We start from the raw sequence: 24,196 nt of genomic DNA on the forward strand, positions 1-24,196 counted from the left end.
AGCAAGCAAGATGAATTCACCCTGCCCGCCTGGGATCAAGTGGTTTTGCAGATGCTGGAGGGAGAGAGGGGAATTTAGATGGTCCTCTTCCTTCCTCCTTCAGCTCCCAGTGTCCACATTCATCCTTTTCTAGGCCAACCCGAGCTCCTTCTCATCTCCCTCCCTCCCAATAAAGAGGAGAGAAGGGAGTGGGTGGACACGGGGGTATTGAGAGAGGCATAAAAGTTTTCCAATAGGACTCAAAGCCCTCTCAGATGCTGACTCTGCTAGTAGGTTCTGTCTTCTCTCCAAAAAGAAGCTCTGCACTGGCTTATGCTGCTGTTCTCTGCTGAGCTCTGTGGGTTGAAGCACCTGTGCCCGTGTAGGTGTGTGCCCAACCCTGAACATGGTTTTTACATACAACCATAATGGGTTGTGTAGCTGCAATTATTCTATCCTATAAAGTGAAGTCCTCTCAGGTTTATACAAAAGAAAACTCTCACTTGACTAAGATCCAGCTTATCAGCATGCTAATTGGACTTTCTTCTTCACACTCTGTTTTTAAGAGAAAAAGTCACACTTGTGTCGTGTTCTGTTACATTTGGTAACAGCTGCATTCTGCCCCCAGCTCCCTTAGCTTCCCACTGTATGTCCTGGAGACGCCTATCTTCAGCTCTAAATCTACTTCCATAAAATCAGATTCTCGTGGTTTCAGGGGGAAAGAATCTTTCAAAAAAAGACTGTCTTCTAGATTGTATTACTATGAAAGAGAACGTGATCAGAACCTTCTAGAAAGATCTCTACAAGGCTTGTTTTGGTTCCCTACTGATGCCAGCAGGCCTGAGCTCTCACCTGTCACACACTGACCATGTGCTTTGTGCTGGGTGCTGTGGGAAGTGTGTTGTACAACACTAATAATATCGATACCAATATTGACACTTTCTAAGGGCCGGGAGCTATTCTAAGTGTTTTACATGTGTTTATGTATTTAATTCTTATAACCAACATAGGAGATATGTACGATTTCCATCACAGTTTTGTAGAGGAGGCAACTGGGACACTGTCCCAAGATCACACAGTGGTGGAGCGAGGATTTGAGAGAGGCAGTGTGGCTCCAGAGTCTTCACTGTTAACCCCTATACATAGCTTTTCTCATTTAGCCTTTCCTGCAATTTTAAGAGTAGCATATTAAAATACCCATTTTCCAGATAAGAAAACTGAGTCTCAGAGAAGTAACTTGTCTAAAGGGCCGACCCATGATCCCAAGCCAATTCCATTCAATATGCTGAGTACCTACTTTGTGCCAGGCTCTGTGCTAGACACGAAGAGCATAGTATAGTGCAAGAAACTAGTCACATATAGCCGTTTTCATTTTTTTCCATTTCTTTTAACACTGTCGCTTCTTGCTGAAGCGATGGATAATAAAGAGTTCACTTTGAGTGAAGGAAAGTCACCTGCAGTCAAGATTATCCAGGGATGCTGGTACTGGGCACATGCCTGAGAGCTAGAAGATATTTAGGCCAGGCCGAAGGAAGCCAACTACGAGCCTCAGCTCCTTTCCAATCCTTTTTGATTCAGGAACAAGCATTCACCCTTTTGTCTGATTATTCCATAAGCATTTATTGAGCATCTAATATGTTCCAGATCTTATGCTATAAATTACGGATATATAAAAAGAGGATTCATACTTTATCTGGGACCCTCTCAGTTTAGAAGAGGTGAAAATTAAAATAAAGATTACAGCATAATACAACAAGCGCAATAATTGAGATTTTGAGATAATAATTGAGAGTGGTTTTGGATGAGTTGTGGAAGATGGCATATATGTTGAGATCTGAAGGATAAGAAATGCACTTTCCAGATGGGAATGGGTAAAGGAAGTAGTATTTACTGAGCATATACTATATATCAGGCACTGGATTGAGACTCTATATTTAGTTTAATCCAGACTCTAGAGTCCAATAATCAGATGGTATAAAGAACTCATTCACCGTGACAACGTAAGAAAATCCCTGAGCTGAATATGTGAATGATATTTTCGGGGAAGGGCAGCCTAGGCAGAAGGAACAGCATGTACAAAGGCAGGAAGGCAAGGAAGAGCCTGGTGTATTTGAGGGACAGTAAGTTCAGTGCATCTCAGCCATTAGCTGTGCATGGGGCCAGGGGTTAAAGGGGGAGGTGAGGACAAAGAAGGAATTAGAAACAAATTCTGAAAGACCTGGTAAGAAGTAAGGATCTTATCCCAAAAGTAAAGGTTAACCAACTCAGAAAACAACATAATTGGGTTTTAGAAGAATAATTCTAGTACCAGAATAGAAGGTGGATTGAAGTGGGGAAAGACTAAGCACAATAAACCAAGTTGGAGGGCCACCACAATGGCTTAGGAAGGGAAGATGAAGCGCTAAACTGAAGGAGAGGAGATGGGGAGGAAAAGGAGGGTGTACGATTAGAGGAAATGACTACAAGGATTGTCTGTGGGAGGCGAAGAGCAAGATAAAAGATAGTGAACAGCCACTCAAAGCCAGGAATATGGGAAAAGAAGGAGAGGTGGAGGGAGGGATGGGTCTGGGCCTCCAGATGAACCCAAAGGGGTTACTAAAGGTGGCTGGATGTCTAGCATTCCTGTACATACTTACTGATAAGTAAGTACACACTTACTGATAAGGAGTGCCGGGAGGAAAGGGACAGGGTGGAGAAGGGAGATGAGTGCTGAGCCAACATGGTAGATTCTGACAACCGGATATGAAGAAAGCTGTCTGCTCAAGATGGTTCCCTGACTCTGAGCCTGGGAGAGGGAGGTAGGAGACTCCAGGTGTGAGGGGAGGATTTGGCTCTGACTCCTGGGGCCGTCCAGGTAAACAGAGCTGTCAAGAACACCCAGAAACAGACAGATGTTTCCTGAAGGGCTCTCTCTGACATGCCTGGGAGCTGCATGACCAGGCTTGAGGCTGGCAGCAGCTGGGGTTTGGGAGGACACAGGCACGTGGGCAGCCTCCTGCAGGGCTCTGCGGATGAAGCAGCTGAGACAAGGGAAGCTTTTTTTCCCAGCTTCGTCCTCCACCTTTGCTTTAGAGCCCCGGTGCTGCCACAGCACAGTGCCGGCTGCCTGCATAGAGGTTGAGTCATAGATGACAGGCTGCGGCTAGAAGACACATAGAAGCAACAGACAGGGCAAAATTGTGTGTGTGTGTGTGTGTGTGTGTGTGCGTGCATGTGCATGTGCAGGAAACTGTATTCAGGGAACTATCAAGCACGGTCGGTCTTACGGGTAGACAATAGTGATTTGCCTAGACAATTTATGTCACCAAATAAACATCAGGATGGGCTGTGCAGAGCTAAAGGTGAGACACATTTTTAAAAGTGGGGTGTCTCCCTTCAGGGTCTCAATGACAGGAGATGCTTTTGCACACAAAGCCCTCAGGCAACAATATCTAAGCTTTGTCTGAGCTTACTGTAACCAAAGAGAAAGAAAGGCCGGAACTAAGAGGCAAAAAAAAGAAAGAAACTGTGTTTGGAGATAGGTCTGCTACAGTATAAACTTTTCCCTTTCTCTGGCTCACTGCTATAGCAAAACCTGATGGTTGTCTTTGTAAAAAACGTGTCTGTATCTAGGTCCCTGGCAGTGATTTGCTTCTGGGAGGGCCAGCAATCTATTTAATGACTCCATTGACGTCAATAGCATAACTGAAATACTTACTAACATGCATGATTCCAACTTTCAGGGGGGTGGGTGGATGGTGTTTCTCAGCAGTACAAAAAACGTGAAGTGGAATCTAGGCGGAATGAACTCCAGTCTTTAGGCAGCAAGTGAGAGTTGAGATGTTAAGGGTCTCATCAGTTCCATTTAATACTAAGAAACATTCACACTAAATTTAGAAATTAATTTCCAAATAGTGGAATAGCAGTTAATGAGCAGGGTATTATTTTTGGTGACGTTTGCTCAAGGGTAACATTTTAACTATTCACACTTTAGTTGACTTGTCAATGTTTTTTTTTTTTGCAACTTACACTTACCTAATTTTAGAAGCATATGGAATAATTGCAAATCCATATAAACAGCTTAATGTTGATGCTCTGAGGTAAACTTCCAACAGGAGGGCTAATTTAGACAAAAGCAATTCTTATAAGACAACCATTTGTGAAATTATTCTCCGAATGACTAGGACTTTTCTAGTGCATCTGCCCTATCGTCCTGTATGACGACTGCCTAAATACTCAAGGTGAATAATTAAGGCAATTATCCCAATAATTCAGGCCACACAGCATTCAGAACAAAGAAAAAGAATATCTGATATTTTTGTTTTTTTCTTTTTTTCCTTTCCTCCCTCTCTCTCTCTCCCTTTCTTTTCTTTTTCTTTCTTTCTTTCTTTCTTTTTTATCTTTCTTTCTTTCTTTTCTTTCTTTCTTTTCTTTCTCCTTCCTTCCTTCCTTTTAGTTTGTAATTCCCTCCAATTTCTCCTTTTTCATGAGTGGCCATAGCCTTTGGTAACAAGATTGATTTTATTAGTATTTGCTGTAAGTGTTGTAACCCTGCTTGACAGTTCTTGCTTAATGTGGAAAGCGAGAAAACGTTCTGCTTGAGCTGGGCTTCATTTCCAGTCATCTGACTCAGATCAGCTCTCAGGCCATTGCTGTCATTCTCAGAGAGCCCTTTACTGGTGCACACACAGCCCATCTCTCAGCCTAGGCTCTGGCTGCTCTGGCAAAGAATGAAAACTGAATCAAGGTCATGACTTTCCGAATTTCTTAAGATCCAAGGTAACTCACTGAGCCTCTTGTCTACTCCTCAAATAGACCCTGCGTCTGACACACACATATGAACCTCCAGGGGAATATTCATAATCAAGCAAAGACATGGGAGGAACTCATACTGAGAAACAGGCTTCTTAGGAGAAAGTTTCTTCTGTTTTATCAACCGGTAAAAAGCCATTTCCTCCCCAGAATGACCTAGAGGACACATATTAGAAGAAATGGATTCCCATGAGCACTAAAAAATATTAATTAAGTCTGTTTCTCACTTAGGCCCAGCTATTTCAGACTTACTGGAAAGCCCTGTATTGTCTCATCCTATTTCTCCATACACAGGGTTTTCCTGAAATACAGCTAATTGACTGGTGTTGAAAACCATCATGAGCTGAGGCTGTGCATACCCAGGCTGGGAGACACTTCGGGTCTGCAGCAGTCTAGCCTGAAGTCCTCAAGGCAATGCTCTAGTCATCTTTGTGACATGGTTTGCTGTCATTTCCGATGACCCATGGCCTTGGGGGTTGTTCTTCAAAACATCTTCTCTGTTACATGGGTGATGTTCTTGCTTTGGAAGAAGAAAATTAGTGTAGAATATTCCACCTTACACATTGATTTGGCTGCTAAAATGTTCCATATATGATACATATTATTAAAAATCAAGTCACATTTATAGTAATCAGAAGTGCTGGTCATTAAAAGGAATACTTCTCTAATCCTTTGCAAAGCAAACGATCATTTCGTAAAGGCAGTGAACACTTGATAATTTATCTTTTCAGTAAATTCTTACTTTCATGACATACCCATGATCACTACTGAAATGCATGCAAAAGCAAGGGATGGTTTGGGTGGGAAAAGTGGGACAATTACCCTACACACACACACACACACACACACACACACACACACACACTACACATACAACATACATATGCACACACTCAATCATGTACACACACACACACACACACCCAGTGATTTTCCTCAATTATCTTTTTTTTTCTGTTGAAAATAATTTGGGGGCCTGAAATCCTGAGAATTACTTCAATTTTCCAGTTTGAATGTGTATAGATGACAGAACCCAAGTTCCTCGATACATTATCAAGTTCCTGCCTTGTTTGGAGTGTTCTTTTTTCAATTCTTTTTTTTTTCCCTTCTGTTCCAATCCTTACATATCATGTAGAGAAGGCCTGGAATTCATGCTTGGGAAAAGGCAAAATGTGATAAAAATCGAGATGCTCATTAAACTCCACAGCATTGACATTTTCAACACCCCCAGGAGGATTTACTACATTTCCTCCTTAATGTGGGAGCATATGACTTCCACATTGCTATATTTTCTGGGTTTTAAATCCTCTATTACTTTACTCTGGCTTTCCTATTTAAAGTATAACATGCTAACTTTTTTGATTTAACTTTTTTTGTTCAAAATCTATGTGACCATACTAATATAGAGATTTAGATAGTGCAGGTATAGAATGTGTCTCGAACTTCTTTCAATTTCAATGCAATAACTGATTTTTAACAGGAAAAACATGCATGGCTTTTCACAGCCATGGAGGTAAAATATTGACTCATTATTAAAATTTAATTTATGAGCATTTTCCTTAAGATAGAGTCCTTAAACTTTATGCAGTTCTCCTGCTCAATTCAACATTTACCTATCTTCCTACTATGTGAAAATAACTGTGCAAAAGTATCTTAAATGATAAAGAGAGGAATAAGGTATAGACAGTCCCAGGCTTCAAGGAGCTCCAATGGAGGAAACATATAAAGCACAAATTGGAGTATATCCTAGAATGGAATTCTCTCCATAGCACAAAAAAGGGAGTAGTTACATTCATTTTTTTAAAAAAATCTGGATGCCTTTGCAGAAGAGGGAAATCTGTATTGTAGCATGAGAGCTAAAAACAATAAGCTTGGTTAAACCGTGAGGAGAAAGGTACTGCAGACTGAGAGATTTGCTTTGACTTCCCCTACGAATTTTTTCAGTTAATGATCAATTTGTAAGAGCAAATGTACCAATTTAACCATGGTTTTTGACAACTAACTTTTAAAATGAATTGCATTTCCTTCATTTAGATGCATTTTAAAAAGAAAAAAAATCTTTCCTCTGGCTTTTCTCTATCTCTCTCTTAAACTTGATTTTTATACAAGAATATAGTAACCTAAGTCAGCCAGGCTTTCCCAACAAACTGGGTTGTTGTTAAATCTGTTTAAATTATTGTGGTTTCTTGTATCTTTTATCTTAGATTTCAATTGAAATACATGAGTTCAGCATCAGTGCTAATAAATGAAAACCTGATCTCATTATCACGCTATATCATTTTTTAAAGCAGCACTGCAGCTTTCATTTTTTGTGTGTGCTGTGAGCCACTTATTTTTCATTCCCCTTTAAAGTTTCTATTTAAACACACCTCTTTGTCATATGCTGATAAATATTAAAATAACAGGAAAAATCTGCCTGACTTATTTAAGCTGATAATAAAAACAAAACACAGGATGTGTGTGTCCTCCTTCCTTTTTTGACTGTGGTTAAGCATTAAGAAGGTTTTGAAACCTATAATTATGTAATAATTGGTATCGCTACATTCTCTGCTCAATGAAAAGTCAGAATTTTTGTAGTTTGCCACAAAGACAGACAAAAACAAATTGCCTAAGTGGTATTGTCATTTCTTTGCTCCATTGTTTTAAAAGAATTTAGCAAAAGACTCTGTACTTGCCAAGCTGTAGTTACTGTGCCAATAATCACAACATGATCTTTCCAACGGCATCTTTGGCTAATGAGCTAATTTATAGAACCATAAATATCACATATTCTCCTGCTGTTTGTCAGTATTTATTACATGAAAAAGAAAACATAGCTTAAATATTCGATTTGTTGTCAAAACCATCTTAGTAAATTTGGCTAATAGAAATGGTAGTGATGGTGTCTCACAAGTGGGCCAAGATGATGAAATGACAGGAGTTTCGAAACCACCCCCTTTGATCTCTAGCATGTAACACCAGTTACATGTTCAAACACTCTAGTTATCTCATTTCATTTTATAAAACTTCTAAAGGACATAGTACATCAGCACACCACATTTTTAAAGTCCATGGATAGAGTACCATTTTCTTCTATTTCATATCATGGGGCTCTAGAGGTAAACTTGACTTTGCTTAATATCTTCCTTTTACTTTTATTCTTGTTCTCAATATTTTCTCACAAACATATGTTTTAAAGCATGTACCATTAATACTTCAAACGCCAGTGAGCCAATGGAACATACTGCCTTTGTTCTCTTCTTTTAAAAGTTGGACTTTTGTATTATTTCTGTTATATGTATGGCCATCATATCAGCAAGAAAACACAACATCCGAGCATGGAAGATCATAAGAATAAAGCAAAGGGAAACAGAAACCTATGAGGCAACATTAGGTGTTAGATGATCTCAGCATGAGCTCATCTTACTGTTTGTCCTGTGGCTCTACTCAAATCCACTGCCATACTAGTGGGACAGATTAAAGAGGAAAAACTGCATTTTGCACTTTCAAAAATGCCATCTAACTGGTTGCATCTTATGGCAAGAAGAATTTTATGTCCAACACGTCTCCAAGATGTTCCTTCAAGGTGGCCCTTCCTCTCCACAGCTCTCAACTCCACATGAAAAGCGTATGCACAGTACTAAAAAAAATGAGAGGTTAGGTTTCTCTTACAAAAAACACCTTTGAGGAACAAAGTTGGATGACCTCCAAAAGAAATGATTTGTGACCTGGAAAGAGCCTTTGGTTTCACACCTGGAAAGGATGTAGATTCAATTGGGATGTATAGTTGACACTAAGAGGAAAACCACTAACATTCACCATGGGGCCCTCAGGCCAATGTGGGAGCACCTGGGACGTCTGAGGTTAGCTCTCCTGGAGTTCACTGGGGCCGGCAAGCTGAGGTCATAGTTGCACTCCTGCTCTTGTTCTGGGAAGCAGCATGACCACACATCCATCACATTCTGAAAGCCGAGGCATGCACAGGATGGGAAAATTATTTCATACTGCTTTTCATTTGGTTTCACATGGAGTGAAGTAAAGGTCCAGCCTGCCTTTGGAAAAAGTCACCAAGAGGCCTACCTATTTGGAGGGCCGGGATGTGCAAACAGATGCTATTATTCTACAAAAGGTTCTGGAAAAGAGACACATTTGTTGTTTGGAAACATGGAGATAAGCCTCATGACACGGCTTACCTGGCAGGTTGACTCTGGAGACAGATGGCTGACTGGCAGCTGGAGACCTCCTGTGGAGAGGGAGAGAAAGGAAGGTCTGAGTTTCTGTATGAATACCCCTCCCTCCACCCCCATGATCACTGAGAAGTTTTCCAGGTCAGAATGAGCTACCTAGTGACATAATGCTATCTCTGGAAGGCGGGCTCCTGTAACTCGTGGGTGACTGCAATTCTCACATCCAGATGGCCTGGAATTTCCCTATGCATAGCCTCCCGGATGCTGCAGCACTCCAGGAAGGAAGTCATTTACTCCAGGTCCCTAACCAGTCCTTCTGCTTTAGGTTTCCCTGCCCCAGGAGGCCCTCCAAAGATGATACCCTTGCTCAGAAATGACACCAAATACGAGCATGAATCCCAGCTCCTTTGGGTGGTGCTGTAGAAAGTTACAGCCAGAGGAGCCCTTGGAGATTCATCAGTCCAGGCCTCCCATTTTTCCACCTCAGAAATCTGAGACCCAGAGAGATGGAATCACTCGCCAAAGGTCACACAGCCATTAGGAACAGCAATCTAGGTGGCCTAACTTACGGAGAAGGCTTTTCATGGTCAAACTGAGCATTACTCTACATCACAAAGCAAGTCAAATGAAACAAGCAAACAAACTCATGCTCCACAAATATTAGGGTTCCTTCTCCTTTTCTTTCTTGTTTTTCTTTCTTCCTTCTTTATCTTTTTTACCCCCTCCCCCCAAAACCCTGATTTTCTTTGCTGCTCTTGCCATCCTTCTCATGCTTTGCCAGACTCTCCAGGATTCAGGGTGCATTGCTAGAGAGCCTCCCAGAAACAGGATAGAGCAGTGGTCCTCAAAATTTAGGGTGCAGAGAATCACCTGCAGGGTTTATTAAGACACACTGCTAAACCTTACTTCCAGGGTTTCTGATTCAGTCTGCCTGGGGTGGGCTTGAGAGTTTGCATTTCTAACTAATGCCACGTGGACCTGGGGGCCATATTGCAGAGCCATTGGTATAGAGGGCTGTCTGCCCCACTAAAGAGCAAGCAGGATATTAGCAGTGAGCAAGAGAGTGACACTCCAGGCCAATGGGTCTCAAACATGGACGCCATTTGATCACTTGGGGAGCTATTGAGAATATGATTCCCTTCTCCATCCCTGGAGGGTCTATTTCAGGGTATCTGGGACAAGGCATGAGAATCTGTAACTTTACTATTGCTCTGTGAATTCTGATGCACAGGCAAGGTTGGGAAGGAAGCCAAGTTCTAAATGGCCTGCAAAGGGGTTGAAAAGGAAGGGTTTCCCTACTGGTGTGGCCACAAAATTACTTTCCTAGATTTAAAGTATTCCAAATCCATTTTTGGTCCCTTAGGTGTAATATAGCTTCAAGGTAAACATATCTTATTGTTGCAGGGTCTGATGGACAGAGTTCATATTTATTGCTCATTTACTAGCTGGGTGATTCTAGGCAAGGTACTTTTAAACTCTCTGTGGCATGAAATTTTTATGTATGATGTAGGGGAGGAAATTTTCTCTACCCTTCTAAGTTCTTTTGGCTGGCCTGTTAATTAAATTGACATAAGACAGATGAACAGGTGACAAATTTAACTACATACTTAAGGGAGCCCCATAAGAATATAAGACCCAAGGGCAAGTCATGACAGGTAAGTTGGGACTTATCTGTCATCCTGAGCTAAGGAATGGAACAGGAGCCTAGGGCTTCAAAGTTTCGGAGGGTCGTTCACCAGACAATGAGAAGCGCAGATGATTTGTAATTAGACGTCTGCTCTGCCATACAGCTGGGTCATTCAGATAAAAGTTATCTCTGATATTAGCTCTGTCGCTCTTTCAGCCAGGCCCCCAACTACAATTCTTTGAGGTAGTTGAAGGAGAGGTAAAAGTTTATCTTGAATCTGCTGGGTCTTGATTGCCTTCAGCTCGAAATAATCCACGTGCCAAAGTGGCATACTTGGGATCACACATTCTGCTCTCCTGCGGTGACAAGCAAAGGGAAGTTGCCATCCAGTGCGTGCTTTTCTCTGCTAGGCACTGTGCTGCTAGGCACTGTGCTGCTAGGCACTGTGCTGCTAGGCACTGTGCTGGTACTTCTTAGCTTCCATTGAGAGTATCATCATCTCACTTTAAGGATAAGGAAACTGAAGCTCAGAGAAGTTAAGAAATATGCTGAAACACACATGGCTCCTAAGAGCAAGGTCAGCATTCAAAGCTCAGTCTTTCTGCATCAAAGTGCACTTTCTTTGTACTATCCCATCTGCTGATAACACCTGCACGAATGCTGAGGGCTGTTTTTCAGAAATCATTAAGAGATTAAATTCCAAACGCCTCAGCCTGGCATTCAAAGTCTGCTCTCTGGCCTCAACATATGCTTGTGTATGTCAACCACTCAGTAAATACTTATTGCGTGGAAGAATGAAGGAAGGAATGAGAGAAAGAACTAAGTCATACTTTGCCAAGGCCACACTTGATCACTTCCTTCTTCTTGAACATGTGCTCTTCCTTTCCGGACGCCGCTCAGGCCGTGCTTCTGTGAAGGAAGCTTTCCTCTCACAAATCTGCACATTTCAGTATCACCTCCATTCTATAACGTTGCCAGTTATGGTAAGAAATATCCATATATATTTGGCCTTTGGCTCCATTTTTGGCACAGAGCTCCTAAAATCCATGGAGCTTCCTAAGTGAGGAAAGCAGTCAAGGTGTCTTTTGCTATGTTAATGAGGTGACTTTTGGACCAGCAACTACGTAACCTAAGGAGGGGGTTGCCAGGGGTCGCAACCTTGTGACTAGAGAGTTTGAGCCTTAGGCCCACCCTGAACCTCCGGGGAGGGGAGAGAGCCTGGAGATGGCATTCAGTCACCAATGGCCAATGATTTCATCAATCATGCCTTTGTAACGAAGCCTTCGTAAAAACTCAAAAAGACTGGGTTGGTGAACACGTGGAGATTCAGAGAGAGGGATGCACTTGGAGAGCGGGAAAGCTCTGCGCTCCCTCCCCCGGCACCCTCTTTGTTCTCTGCATCTCTTCCATCTGGTTGTTCCTGAGTCATATCCTTTTATAGTGAACCAGTGATCTAGCAAGTAAAATGTTTCTCTGGGTTCTGTGAGCCCCTCTAGCAAGTTCATTGAACCCAAGGAAGGGCTTGTGGGAAGCTCCAACCTCTAGCCAGTGGGTCAGAAGCCCCGGCAAGAGCCTGGGCTTCCCACTGGTGTCCCCAGTGTGTGTAGTGGGAGAGGGGTGTGCGGGGGAGGGGCAGTCTTGTAGGATTGAGCACTTAACCGGCGGGATCTGACGCTATCTCCAAGTTATTAATGTCAGAACTGAATTGAATTATAGGACACCCAGGTGGTGTCAGAGAATTGCTTGGATGTGTGGGGAAAAAAAACCCCATTATCAGAATCATACCTTCAAAGGTCAAATGCCATCTTCTCCAAAGAATGTTGTTGTAGGGAGGAGAACTTGCTACCCAAAATGCTCTTGGCATACGGATTATTTCAAGCTGAAAAGGCCCGAAAGACCGAGGAAGAAACTTTGACCTTTAATAGCCTAAAAGAATGTAAATAGAGGAAGGGAGCTCTGACCACAGATAAGTATAGTATGAACTAGGTATGGTAGACAGGGAGGAACCCAGCAAAGTCTGTTTGTTAAAATTCCATTCTGTGTGCCATTGTCTGTCTCCACATGGTCCAGCAAACATTTATTTACCAAACATTTGCTTTTCCACTTCCACGTCAATTGCCTTCCTTCCTTTTCAAGTCCCAAACCCCTACCCCACAATATCCTCTTTGGTCTTTAGCTGAAAATGGTGTATAAGGTGAGGGTTTCAGCCACTTTGTCCAGTTACTTAGTTTTCCTGGGCCTCTCCCATGTATACATGCTATTAAACTTCTGTTTGTCTTTCTCCTACTAATCTGTCTCATGTCCACTTAATTCTTAGACCAGCCAGAAGAACCTAGAAGGAAAGAGGAAAATTTCTTCCTTCCCGAAAAGGAAGCTAAAAAATGATTCCTCCTCTAATCGCGCAGCGTGCTTCATCTGTACCTTCAGGGTTATTCCCTCATGTTACAACTCATATGGCCATGGACTATCCCCTCCCCTCATCAATGACCCATTGATGGTGGGCTCCAGTTCTGACCCCTTTCATGTGCCCTCTGCAGGACCTCCCAACTTGCCTCGCATGAAGTAGGAACTCCATACATATTGGTAAACTGTCGATTGAATGAACCATTGATATGAAAATGATCTGAGAAGCCAAATACCATATGAATGTTTTATCTGGTTTCCTTTTCCTCTATAGTCTTGGTTTTACATACTCCTCACTGTTCCTCAAACTCAGAATATGTTTGTGTTGCTGGACCCCTTGCACATATTTTGCTCATCTGACCACTTTTCTCCTCTTTAAGCGGCAAACTCCTTCACATGTTCTAGGATCGCACTCGGCCTCACCTCAGAGGATCCTTCCCTCCTGTGACTAGTCACTGGGCTACCTATACTTTCCTATGCCCCACCCTAGCGCTGCTCTTACTGCATTACAATTCCCGTTCTCTTGTCTGTCTCAACTAGGCTGTGAGAAATTTAAACAAAGATTGAATCTCATTCATCTTTGTAACCTTGTAATTGGCAAAGTATTTGGTACGATATAGGTAGTCAATAGCTGTTGATTAGACTGATAATATATTTTTTAAATACTTTTATTTTAACTATCTTCCTGAGTTCCAAACAAGACTTCTGTGAAAAGAGGTATAGAACCAAGAGACCCTCAATATTGGAAATCTCTGCTTTCTTAACGGCACAGCGACACATAGCACCTGATCCTCCCAATGGCTTCTAAAAAATTACACAATTTACATAAACTCCTCTGTCCCAGGAGTTATTTTGAAAATATAACTTTTATTTAGAGTTGTTAATTCGGGTGAGCATCTGTGTGTGTAAGTTTTGGAAAGGCAAGGAGTACGTTTATAAAGGTTCATCACTTTTTCTCAAGAGCTGGTGCAAAGAAGAAGCTCGATACATTTGAAATGAATGAATGACATCCGGAGGCTGCATTATTGCTTGTGGGGCATGAGAGCACCAATTAGAAAACTGGGATGAGTGCCGGAAGAAAATGGCACTGGTTGCCCATTACGAGTCCAAAGGTCCCTAACTTACAGAAGAATCATAAGTTCTACGCCTGGGTTGTAAAGATGGTGATATTAATAGGGAGGATAATATGGCCACAGCAGTTAATACTTTCCAGCCCTGAATAACACAGTGGAAAAAGAGCTGGACTATGAATAAGAAGACAGGAATTCTAATCCTGGTTCTGGCACCTTCTAACCCTATAGCCCTGGGCAACTCACTGAACTTCTCAGTTTCTTCCTCACCTGGGGAGAACAGGCAGCAACTAACATTTTCTGCTAATTTACAGAGTGCCAGCTCCTGTGTGAGAGGTTTTACATATATTTCCTCCCTCACTCTGAGGAAATTTGGCTAGGTTCTGTCCAGCTCTGAATGCTCAAGATTTTTATTATTCTCAGCTAATTTAAATCCCATGCCAAAGAACACAAGGCAATGAAAGACTGAAAAAAAAATCGAGTGGTTATTAATTCTTTCTCAAAGATTTCATACATGTTCATTTAATTATACCTCAGAAGAATGTGAATACAGTGATGTTACGTGATCTCCCGGTAGCCACCGGTGATGTGTGTGATGTTAGTGACAGAGTTGGATGATGGGGACAGCTCTTTGCTCCCAGCTCGATTCCCTGGTTATCAGTCTGATGAATGTAGGTACTCTTATTTACATGTGATTTCTCCATCAATCTGTTTAAAGTCAGTAAATGCTTTAGGGAATGCTTATCTGAATTAACAACTCTAAATGAAAGCTACAGTTTCAAAATTCCTGGGACAAAGGATATATAGGTTTTAATCTGAAGCCAAGAAATACAAGCCCAATCAAGCATCCCTCAATAGAACATTTCAAGGAAGTGCAAGGAAATCACCTCAATAGGAACTCTGAGATTTTCACCCTTTGGGTGGTAAAGCTCAGACAGACAATGAACTGCTTTTGCTGAGCAAAGAGCCAAAAGATAAAGGAAATCTTGCCTTATGAGAATTATAGTTCTATGTGGGAGTTCCTTTTCATATAAAAACAACACATTATCCAAATGTCTCATGAAAACCATTCCAAGGACATAATTATTGCTTAAATGTTACATTCAAGGCAAGGAGTAGAACTTTGGAACCCAAGTCAAATATCCCAGAGAACAACGTCTGAGTTCCATGAACCTTATAGTTTCAGTTGTCGAGATAAGTGAATATCTGGGTTGGGGTGGGAGGGGGAATGCTCTTAGCATGGTGGATCCATTCCTGACAGATATTCTTGTCTTCAGTTGTTTTTATTTGTTTGAGGGTATTGACTATCTAGGGATAGAATAAAGTGCATTAAATGGACCCTCAGTTTTCCAACCTGCCCCTGCCAGGCGGCTCCATCATTCACTTCTCAGCCCGAACTAGACCAAGGCAAGCTCAACTCCCTTTGGTGAAGCTCTGGTGGTGGACATGTTGGTTTTAAGGAAGTACTTGAACTCAGTAGGAGGATCAACTCTGTACAAATATGGGTATGGATTTGGGAATGATTGTTAGATGCAACTATTCTACTGCTGGTCTATTCTGTTTGCTGAGTGTGGTTTGGACCAGAGGTGACACAAACAGCCATGATTTGGAGGGTGGTCCTCAGTCAGAGTGTGAGAATTGGCTCTGGGTGAGCTCTCTATATGGCAACTATGGTCTTAGGGCACTCTGTATATGGTAACGATGGAGGTTTATGTGGTTCAAAACCCCCAAGGCTATGGAAAAATCTGATCTCGGGAAGGTAGCTTCAACTGATAGCCTATAATAAGCAGGGTTAGGCTTAAGTCCCCAATGCTTTAACAGAGGAAGGACCTCCGAGCCCATGCCAACAAACCAGTAACTGAAAACGCCCTGACACATCACCACTGGCGCCCCTTCTCCCTGGAGCTGTGCAGTGTAGTGGCCTTGAGCCGGGCTATGTTAAAGAAGCCTTGGGAATGTATCCTTATTCATCTCTTCCTCCTCAATTCCTACCTCCATCATCTTGGTCCAGGGTTTCACTCTTCATATTTTAATTCCTGAAACGCTCTCCTAGCTCATGTCTCTGCCTCAGGCTCTCTGACCTTCAGCTATTCCATGAGTTCTTCCTGAATGACTCTGTTCCAAAGCCTTCAGAGATTTCGTCCCATAACCCAGAAGACTGAATAGGTATAGTAAATGGAAAGATGTGAGATAGTAGAACAGACATATATTGTTCTCTACCCTTGCTTCCTGACACAGAACTCCTAAAATCCCCTGTAGTTTCCTAAGTAATAAGTGCACTAGTAGCATCTTTTGTTCTAATGAGGTGACTCTGAGTGGGGTCCTGGATTTCTCCTGGATGGGGGCTGGTCCCCAGAAGCAACAATCCATGATTAGAAGCTTAGAATTTTCAGCCCTACCCCTCATCCTAGGAGAGGGGCTAGGAACAGAGTTAATAATTGCTCATGCCTCTGTGAAGAAGCCCCCAGCAAATCCTAATAATACAGGGTTCAGAGAGCTTCTAGGCGGGTAAACACATCCACACCAGGAGGGTGATGCACCCCAACTCCAAGGGAAAGAAACTCCTGCACTCAGGACCCTCTTAGACTCTGCCCTCTTCATCTGGCTGTTCACCTGTATCCTTTGTCATATCCTTTAATGAACTGGTGAACATGAGTACATGTTTCCTTGGGTTCTGTGGGCTGCTCGAACAAATGAATGAAATTAATTAAGGGGGGTGTCGTTGGAATCTTATAGCTGGTGGGTCACAAGCAAAGATGATAACTTGAGCTTACAACTGGTGTCTGGAGTGGGGAGGGAGGTGGTGGGCAATCTTGTGGGACTGAGCCCTTAACCTGTGGGATCTGATGTTATGTCAGATAGCATCAGGATTGAGTTAAACTGTGGGACACCCAGCTGGTGTCGGACATTTCCTTGCTGTTGTGAGGGGAAAACCTCCACGTATTTGGTGACCAGATGTGTCAGAAGTGAAGTGTTTTGTGTGACTAGTAAAGAAAACTCACTGGGAAGACAAACCCGGGAGGGAGGAACTGGGTTTTTCCCTACAGAGGAAGGAAAAAACCTGAGTTTTCCTACAAAAGAACACTGCAAAAGAACCAGGATACTATGTTTCAACACTGGCTCTGCTCATCCCGTCAGAAGTGAGCTGTTTTGCACTAGTCATTTAATCTCCCTGAGCTTTGCTTCCTTGTTCATAGTGTGGTGGCAACACGTGGGTCATAAACATCATTTACGGTGATGATAACTGTGATAAGGGATGTGAAAACTCCAAAGTATTACACTGTTTCTGGATTCAGCAAGAGAAGTGTAACTATCACTCATAATAACTCACATTTATTGAGCACCTACTACTATGAGCTAGATGCTGTTATAAATGCTTTACAAATAGTAACTCATTTCATCCTCAGAACAACCCTATCTTATAGATTGGGAAACTGAGCTCTGGAGAGGTGAAATAACTTGCCCAAGTCACATAATTTTCCGTTGGTAGAATTGAGTTATGAAGCCAATAAATAAGGCCCCAGAGGCCATATCCTGTAAAGAAAAAAAGATGGAAAAATGGAAAGGATCACTTCCGAAAAAATAATTTTTGAAACATTTGGTGGTCTTTCTCTAACAATGAGTAATTCAGAGATTTATATGCTTGATGAATACTTATGGAGCACACACTATGTGTCAGGCATTCTGCTAATTCTTAGAAAGTCAAGGAAAAGTAAATGTAAATTTCAAGTGTCCTTATGGGGACACACAGTCTAGTGGTCGTGGCAGAGATCCATACATGATTTGCAGAGTGCTCTGGGGCCACTGGGGGGCGCTCAACCAGGCTTGGCAGGGTCAGGGGAAGCATCCTGGTGAAGATAACACAAATGAGTGTTATAAAAGACAAGCAGGATTCAGTGAGGCAATCACTGGCAGGTGGAGAGAGACACTAGGAAACGAGAACAGTAAGTCCATAATTAGGATGGAGTAGAACATGCAGGGAACAACCAGGCCACAACTGTTAGAATGGGATTTAATGTGGCCAGAGACCTGGTCTGATTGTACACCTCTGTAGTCCCTGGCACTTCCCATCAGAATGTAAACCCTGAAACGGCAGAGAATTGTCTGTTTTGGTCACTATTACATCACCAGTGCCTGGTACAAGGTGGTGCCCAATACATATTTGTTAAGTACACACATGTACGTGTGGATGAATGGTACACTAAATAAATACTTGTTGAGTGAATTATTTAACAATAAACAGGGAGCACCACTGCAAACGAGGCTGGGCAAGCCTCTAGCTTTCCTGTATACTGCATCTGATATAAACCCAATCAACTATCAATCAAAGTACCTCGAGCTGGATCATGCGGTGCTTTGGGGCCAAGCACACGCATTTAAACTTTATCGTAATGATCAGAGTGAACCACTGAAGTGCCTCAAGCTGGGGAGTGACAAGGCCAAACAGCAAGCGAGAAAGAGGACTCTGGTGGCCGTTTGGAGAACAGTTTAGAGGAGGAGAGACCAACGATGGGAAAACTCCACGGGGCTATGCTGGACTCTCTCACAGGAAGCTCCGGCAAAAGGGATAGAACAGTGAATGGAAAAGTTAGCATTCAAAGCAGGGTTCACTCTCGCTTTTAACAACTCCACGCAATAAAAATTTGGATAAAAGCAAAGTGGAGGGTCAATGAATAATTTCACAGAGACTGGAGAGACAGGGTGTCCTACAGTGAACCCTAGCTGAGGAAAATCAGGAGATTTAGGATTTGGCCCTGGCGCATCTTTAGCCTATGGTGTGGTTGTTAGCAACTTGCTGGACTTCTGAGGGCCTGCTTTCTCCTTCTGTAAAACAAAGAGGCTGAGTCATTTCTCAAAGTTCTCCTCTGGCCCTACCATCCCAGGATCATTGATTCTATGACCTTCTGATCCCTGTGATGAGTTTTAAATTGCTGGATAGTGAACTGCATAGCACTTAGACCCACAGATTGAAATGATTTCGGAGGAGAAAATTACTGCAGTGTTATTAAGTTCAAACCTCTCATTTAACAGATGAGGACACCAATGTTCAGCCCTGTTAGTTGAAATGGCCAAGCTTATGTAGCTCGTTGAGGGCAGAAGAGAAGATAATCCCACTCTTATCATCAAATTACATGAACCTGTTTATATATTATCAAAAAATAGGCAACCTGGACCTGCACTTTTGGTACGTGTCATTTTAAGTTTGAATTCTCTGAACTCGTTAATAGTTTATTCCAAAAGAATTTTAATAGAATTTACGGTCTTTACTGATGAATCTTCACACTTTCAAGTAGTAAATACAAAGGTACAAAAAAAAAACCCATCTCATGTTTTCATCTGTTGAACTCCTGTCTACTAAGTGTTAAAGGCACAAAGACAATAAGATCTGGACTAATTTCTAACATCTTACCAGTTCTAAAATACTATGGTGATCCATCCTGCTTTAAATTTTATCATGTATCCTAACCTAGCTAGGAGGGCAAATGCCATGCATGAGTGTTAGGTTGTGGGTTTTTTTAGTGCTGTTCAGGGTTTCGCCTTTATGGAAAGGATTTATAACTCCACAAAAAGTGCATGCTTACTTGTTGGGTGTTCCGTGGAGGTTGGTCAGTACGGTGAAGTTGTTTCTCACACTTCGCAAGCTGGCAAGGACCTAGAAGTAAAATGTTTCCACTGTTAGGAATGGTTCGGAACAAAAGGAGAGGAATGGGCAGGTTTAGAGGCTATACTTAGAAACTACACCCAGAGACGGAGCGAGAAGGAGGCAGGTCAGCATGATACATACCTGGGCAAAAGGCGTTACAATCAAGTCATCGCCATGTCTGGTGAAAAGAGAGAAAAGAAACATTTTGTAAATGCATTTGAATTATAACTGTGTCATATAAGCTGTAATATGAAACTTCATCAGTGTTAGCAATACAAATGTTACACAAATTCTTCCACCTGGATATAAGGCAGGACTGATTTAGGTGCAGATGGGGATTTCAGGAACTTGAAAGAAAAAAACCCACCAGGTTCATGGCTCCTGGATGTACAGTGGCTATACATAAAAACACTTGCAAGTAAGCGTATATCTTCAGGGTATTTTCCCATTAAATAGCAGACCCAGAGTACTGTAATTCAGAGCAATTTGTGGATTTTGGTGGCCAGAGCCAGGAACTTCAAAAGGCGGGCTGCTCACAGGCACACATAGAGTTGGAAAAAATGGCGTCACAGTCTGGATAAAGGTTAACTTTGGACTTCCTCGCTTTTGTTGATGTGAACCACAGCCTTCATGCCATTTAAACACAGATTTCTGTCTGGGAATCCCATTACGTTTTGTTTTTAAGACAACTTTTTTCTTAAAGTACCGAAGGAAAAGCTTTTAAGGGAGTGTAGTGTAGGGACTGAACCTACTATTATATCATTGTCTCTCACTTTGTCCCAAAGATCTGATTCAGCTGAACCTAGTGTTACATAAATCTGTACTTAGGAATAGTCAAAAGTGTGTTTTCAGAAGTGCACTCTCTCTCTGACACATGCGTTGCTACCTCTTCTTAAATCCGCATTCAGCAAGGTCTCCGTTAAAACCGTTAGAAGACAGGCTGGCCTGAGCTGCAGACGCACAATCAGGCCAATTCGCTATCGCAGTGTAAATCCTAACAGTCGCACAGAAGGTGGTGGACAGTGAGTTTCCTTCACTGTCTGATCATCTTCTCTGTCTTCACGATCACCACACGTATATGGCACCTTATTCGCTAACGACGGGACTGCAACCAATGGTTATTAAACACCTGCCCGGTACCAGGCATTAGGTGAGGCCTAGAGGCCTGTTGGATAACACCTACATCCTTGGGGGCCTCTTCTCTGGCATGGGCTTTTACTTTGGGGTATTATTTAATACAATATTTTCCTTTCTACCTTGGTCTTTAGCTAGAAGTCCTCCTTCAATTTCATTAAACTTCCTGTGCATCTGATGTGTACAGTGACTAAGTGACTATAAAAAGAACACTGACAAGAGTAAGCATTCTTTGAGTGATTACCATCTGTCAGCCCCTGCATGAAATCTCATTTAATTCTTGTAACAAGAACTGGGGCAACGACTCTTATTCCCATTTTATAGATAATATCAACGCTCAGAGCAGGTAAGCAACTGCTTAACTAGCACACAGCTAATAAATGAAAGAACTAAGACTGATTCCAAAAATCTATGCTTTTAAACATTATGTTTCCTGTTTTATGACGACCCTGCATAGTTGATTGAATTATACAGAATTCATGATCCCCACAAATTAAAACAGAGGAGACAGAAAAATGTCCAAAACACTGCAGTAGATATTATAAATACAGAATGAGAAATACAAACAATTGATACTTAATGGGGTGCAAAGGAGATGTGATAATTACAGATTAGACATAGTAGAAAAGGCTTGATTGAATGAATGGTATTCGAGATGAACCTTGAAGGGCAGGCTTTAAAAGGCACGGATGGTAGGTGCTACTAATGAGAAAAATGCAAGAACCGAGGCATTGAAATGCGAAAGTCCTCAACATGGAGATGCTTGGTGGCTGTTTAGAGCTGAGCAGTGACAGACATTTGTAGGGGATAAGACTCAAAGGTCCCCCCACACCCACGTTATGGACATTGTGGACAATGGTTGTGGAGCTGGCGCTCAACTCAGTAAAAGAAATGAGCCAGTGAAGGCTTCTAGTGAGAAAGGCAAACAGAAAAGTGCTTTAGAAAGTATTGGGTTGACCAAAAAGTTTGTCTGCTTTTTTTTTTTTTTTTTTTTTTTTGGCTGCGTTGAGTCTTTGCTGCTGCATGGGTTTTCTCTAGTTGCAGAGAGCGGGGGCTACTCTTTGTTGCAGTGTGCGGGCTTCTCATTGTGTGGCTTCTCTTGTTGTGAAGCACGGGCTCTAGGCACACAGGCTTCAGTAGTTGTGGCTCGCGGCCTCAGTAGTTGTGGCTCGCGGGCTCAGTAGTTGTGGCTCGAAGGCTCTAGAGTGCAGGCTCAGCAGTTGTGGCACACGGGCTTAGTTGCTCCGTGGCACATGGGATCTTCCCAGACCGGGGATGGAACCCGTGTCCCCTGCATTGGCAGGTGGATTCTTAACAACTGAGCCACCAGGGAAGTCCCAGGTTTTTCCATAACATATTATGGAAAAATCTGAACAAACTTTTGGGCCAACCCAATAAAATGCTATGGATTCAAGAGATGGATGGAAGAGAGGACAGAGCCAGGAAGATGGGTTAGGGGGTATCGCCGTCATTCGGATGAGAAGACATCGGTGAGGCAGAGGAAGAAACAGGAAAAGACAAATGGAATAGACCCTGAACGTCTTGCCAAGGACTTGGCATTGAATTGGATAAGGGGTCATAAAGAAATACTATTTTCAGTTTTAAAAATGGGTATCTGGGAAAATAGTGAAGTTGTGAGTAGAAGTTAAAAAGTGAGGAGTTGGAGGAGACGTGTCACCTTCTCACATGTTGAGTTTTAAGGTATTCGTTGATATCCTGGTGGAAACAGCACGTGGGAAGACTGAAATATGGGGGTTAGAGCTAGAGATTTAGGAGGTACCTACAACAGTGGGGCCCCTTAAAGCAATGGCAGGGGTGTATAGAGAGAGAGAGTCAAAGGGAGAACCTCAGGGCTCTTGTTAAGAGAGGAGTAGTTGTGATAAATGCAGGGTGGCGAGCTATTACAAGAACTGCCCCTTCCCAAGCTATTTTTTGGAGATGGATGAAATATCTTTCTATTTGTTCAGATTTCTGCTGTGAAGTTCACATTGTTCAGAAGACATCAGGGTGAGCTAGGTATAAAATGACAGTGTTAGACTTAAGTAGGTCATCTATGGCTCCTGGATTTCTGGAGTCTACATGTCCAACAAAAGTTAGATAATACAAGCAAATCTCATACATATGTAGTACCTAAAGCTGATGTATTGTTGCATGAGTGGGGAGCTACTAAAACTAAAAAGCTACTAATCATTAGTACAAACTAATGATTAAACACAGGTTAAGAGAAAAAAACACATTAAGAGAGGGCTCGGTGTCAAAATGACTATTATCATGAAATTTTGAAGTTTAGGAGAGCAGAACACTCAGAGGCAAGGGACGAATTTTCAGATCCCCAGCACTGGGTCCCTTAAAGAATTGGAGCTGTAAAAGCTAATGCTGTATATCAGACAGTAGTTGCTAGAGAAATGATCAGGTAATTCATAGATAACTCATAGCAAGTTGAAGAAACAAAAGAAAAAATCTTTTATTTGAGTATAGCCAGATTATTTATAAAACCGTTCTCAATTTTTAAAATCATAATTTGGTACATTAATAATAAAATGCATGAATGTAACAAAACACTTGATTGGTTATGAAAACTGATGTACTTCTTAGTTGTCCAAACCACTAGAGCGGACAATACCTCTCAGGAACGAGGCCAGATATTCAGAACCGTGGCACGAGCACCATCTAGTGACAAAACTAGCACATTACACGTTTGTAGGATAATTGGAGATAGAACTCTGTGGGTCTTAGAATTGAGTGTAGGTCTGCTCTCAACAATGAATGCTTTTCTAGGAAGCAAAAATGCTGCTTCCTACTGCTACGCTCTGGGTTTTATTAATATTAACTTCCTCTGTTTCATGACTACACGTACTTTTCTTGTAATACTAATTTTCGTCTGCCTTAGAGAGAGACATATGCTATTGTAGTTAAGAGCACAGCTTTTGGAGCCAGTGTTGGTTTGTTTCTCAGTTGCACTATTACTAACTATGAGACATTAGGCAACCTCTCTATGGCTCACTTTCTTCACCTGTAAAATAGGGTGTTGTGAGAATTAAATAAGTTATTATATATGTACAACTCTTACAACAGTGCTAGGCACATAAAGGCACTTTCATTAGCTATAGTTATTCGTATTAGTAGTAGGTATCATTATTTCATTATAGTAGGTTTCATGTCTATCTTCCCAGCTGGTGAGAACTTCTTTAGGGTAGTCATTTCTGCCCCCATTACAATCAAGAGAACTAATATTTATATTGTACTTTACAGTTTACAAAGCATTTTCATGTCCCTTATTTCATGTGGTAAGAGTATGTTCTTGACCCTGGGGAATGGTGCAAGCATCTATCTTGTTGGTCAAGCCTGAAACCTTCTTTTCCCTCATCCCACAGTCAACCAC

General features: G+C 42.0%; 1 protein-coding gene across 2 annotated transcripts in view; it reads right to left on the reverse strand.

Annotated features, from left to right (window-relative positions):
- PDE4B (phosphodiesterase 4B) overlaps positions 1-24,196 on the reverse strand; it is a gene marked incomplete at its 5' end in the record, with an annotated part of 484,828 nt that overhangs the window by 99,492 nt on the left and 361,140 nt on the right. For both annotated transcript variants that reach the window (XM_082674895.1, XM_082674896.1), the window contains 3 exons: positions 8,943-8,992; positions 19,619-19,689; positions 19,822-19,858. In XM_082674895.1, coding sequence (XP_082531021.1) covers positions 8,943-8,992; positions 19,619-19,689; positions 19,822-19,858 — 158 coding nt within the window. The remainder of the gene's footprint in view (positions 1-8,942; positions 8,993-19,618; positions 19,690-19,821; positions 19,859-24,196) is intronic.

The sequence above is a fragment of the Grampus griseus genome (genome assembly GCF_964374135.1).
Source record: "Grampus griseus genome assembly, chromosome: 1".
Classification (NCBI taxonomy): domain Eukaryota; kingdom Metazoa; phylum Chordata; class Mammalia; order Artiodactyla; family Delphinidae; genus Grampus; species Grampus griseus.